Source organism: Austrofundulus limnaeus, unplaced genomic scaffold, assembly GCF_001266775.1.
Source record: "Austrofundulus limnaeus strain Quisiro unplaced genomic scaffold, Austrofundulus_limnaeus-1.0 Scaffold120, whole genome shotgun sequence".
NCBI lineage: Eukaryota > Metazoa > Chordata > Actinopteri > Cyprinodontiformes > Rivulidae > Austrofundulus > Austrofundulus limnaeus.
The window spans coordinates 1,105,343-1,106,812 of NW_013952522.1; the positions used below are offsets into that span (position 1 = coordinate 1,105,343).

The 1,470-nt window shown below is 41.7% G+C and overlaps 1 protein-coding gene across 1 annotated transcript in view; it reads right to left on the bottom strand.

The window, feature by feature from the left end:
- The window catches only part of rhot1a (ras homolog family member T1a), a gene marked incomplete at its 5' end in the record, with an annotated part of 17,930 nt that continues 16,460 nt past the window's right edge, over positions 1-1,470 (bottom strand). Inside the window, 1 exon segment of the mRNA XM_014014941.1 lies at positions 1-871. Coding sequence (XP_013870395.1) covers positions 754-871 — 118 coding nt within the window. The 3' untranslated portion in view covers positions 1-753.

A 1,470-nucleotide genomic window follows, 5' to 3' on the forward strand; every position in this document is an offset into this window, starting at 1 on the left:
TGTGCCAGATAATAGTCCTTTATTGGAGATGCTGAAAAAAAGAGAACAATGTGAAGAAACACTTAAAGTAGGAGAGATGTCCTGCGCATGGTTTGGCCGTTCCAACAGAAWGAAGCTGAAGTTGAAATAAAARCGGTCGTAAATGATGAGCTATGAAGACAGCTTTAATACTGAATACAAAAACAGACTTGTTAATAAATTAACACACAAACAAAAACAATAAATGCAGTGCAAAGCATCCATTCTGGTGACAGACGTGGCACTGTTTGTCCTAAAAACTCCTGTCGATGTGTATTTTTTTGGCCTGTGACGCTCAGCTAATTCATACATACATAATATACTGCGTCTAACTACAAACTGAGTCAATCCCTTTGTGAGGCCTGTGTTCAGCTGCTTCTCTCTGGTCTAAACGAAGACCGGAGGAAGAACAGAGGACCTGATCAGCTCGTTTAATCCAGAGGCTAATGCTAATCTAATCTCATTGAGAATAAAACAAAAAAATATCACAGATTGAATGTATTTAAAAACAGACTGACAGTTTTTCCTTTGCTCGCAAAATAAATACACAAAAACCCCACGCTCTCATATAAAACATACTTTTGTTTGTTGGTTGTGTTGAGAGAAAAGGTGGAGTTTGAGGTACTGAGCTGGAAGGGTTGGTTGGTCAGGCAGTCTTTTTTTTCTTTTTTAAAGTCTTTCAGGAGGGAGGAGAAAAGGAGAGGAGGAAGAAGCAGCTGTCTTCATGCTGCCTGATCACCGATGCTTGAGAAGTGCTCTGTACATGGCGAAGCCCAACACGGCGAACACCGTGGCGCCGACGCTGGCTCTCAACCAGAAAGTGGAGTTCTTCAGGTCCACCTGAGCCATGTGCCTGAGAGGGGGGGAGCAGAAACACACAGAGGTGAGGGGGTGGGAGGAGGCAGAGAGGAGCGGGTCGTCTCTACTGTTCTGACGGCAGCAGGGCGAGCACCTAAATGACAAAGCAAAGCCGTGGTGCGCTCTCCAGCAAAAAAAAACTTCCTGAATTTGAACCGCACAGAATGAAAATCGGCACCAAGTGACCCAGACTGAAACAGGAACACGAGCTTTGTTTTGACATTTGGTTTGGGGAACAGGATCGAACAATACGGCAGCACAGGGTGAAAAACTAAGAGTTTAGGCTTTTAAAAGAAGCAGCTGGAATTCACAGCAAGAGGAACATAATTCACAGCCCATGAGGCAGAATTAAAACAAAATACACGAGTCAATTTTATTTTTGTTTTGAGGCTATTTTGGTATTGTGTAAAATATTTCTGTAAGAGCTGAGAGAAACAGCTGTTCTGTATAAGGACTTATTCTTCATTTGTAAAGAAGCTTTATATCAGACGAGGAACTATCCAGGAATAAAAACATCCCAAAGATCTACAATGAAACTGAATAAAACATATTTCTGGATAGATATATGGAAAATGAAGGATACATACAGTGTAT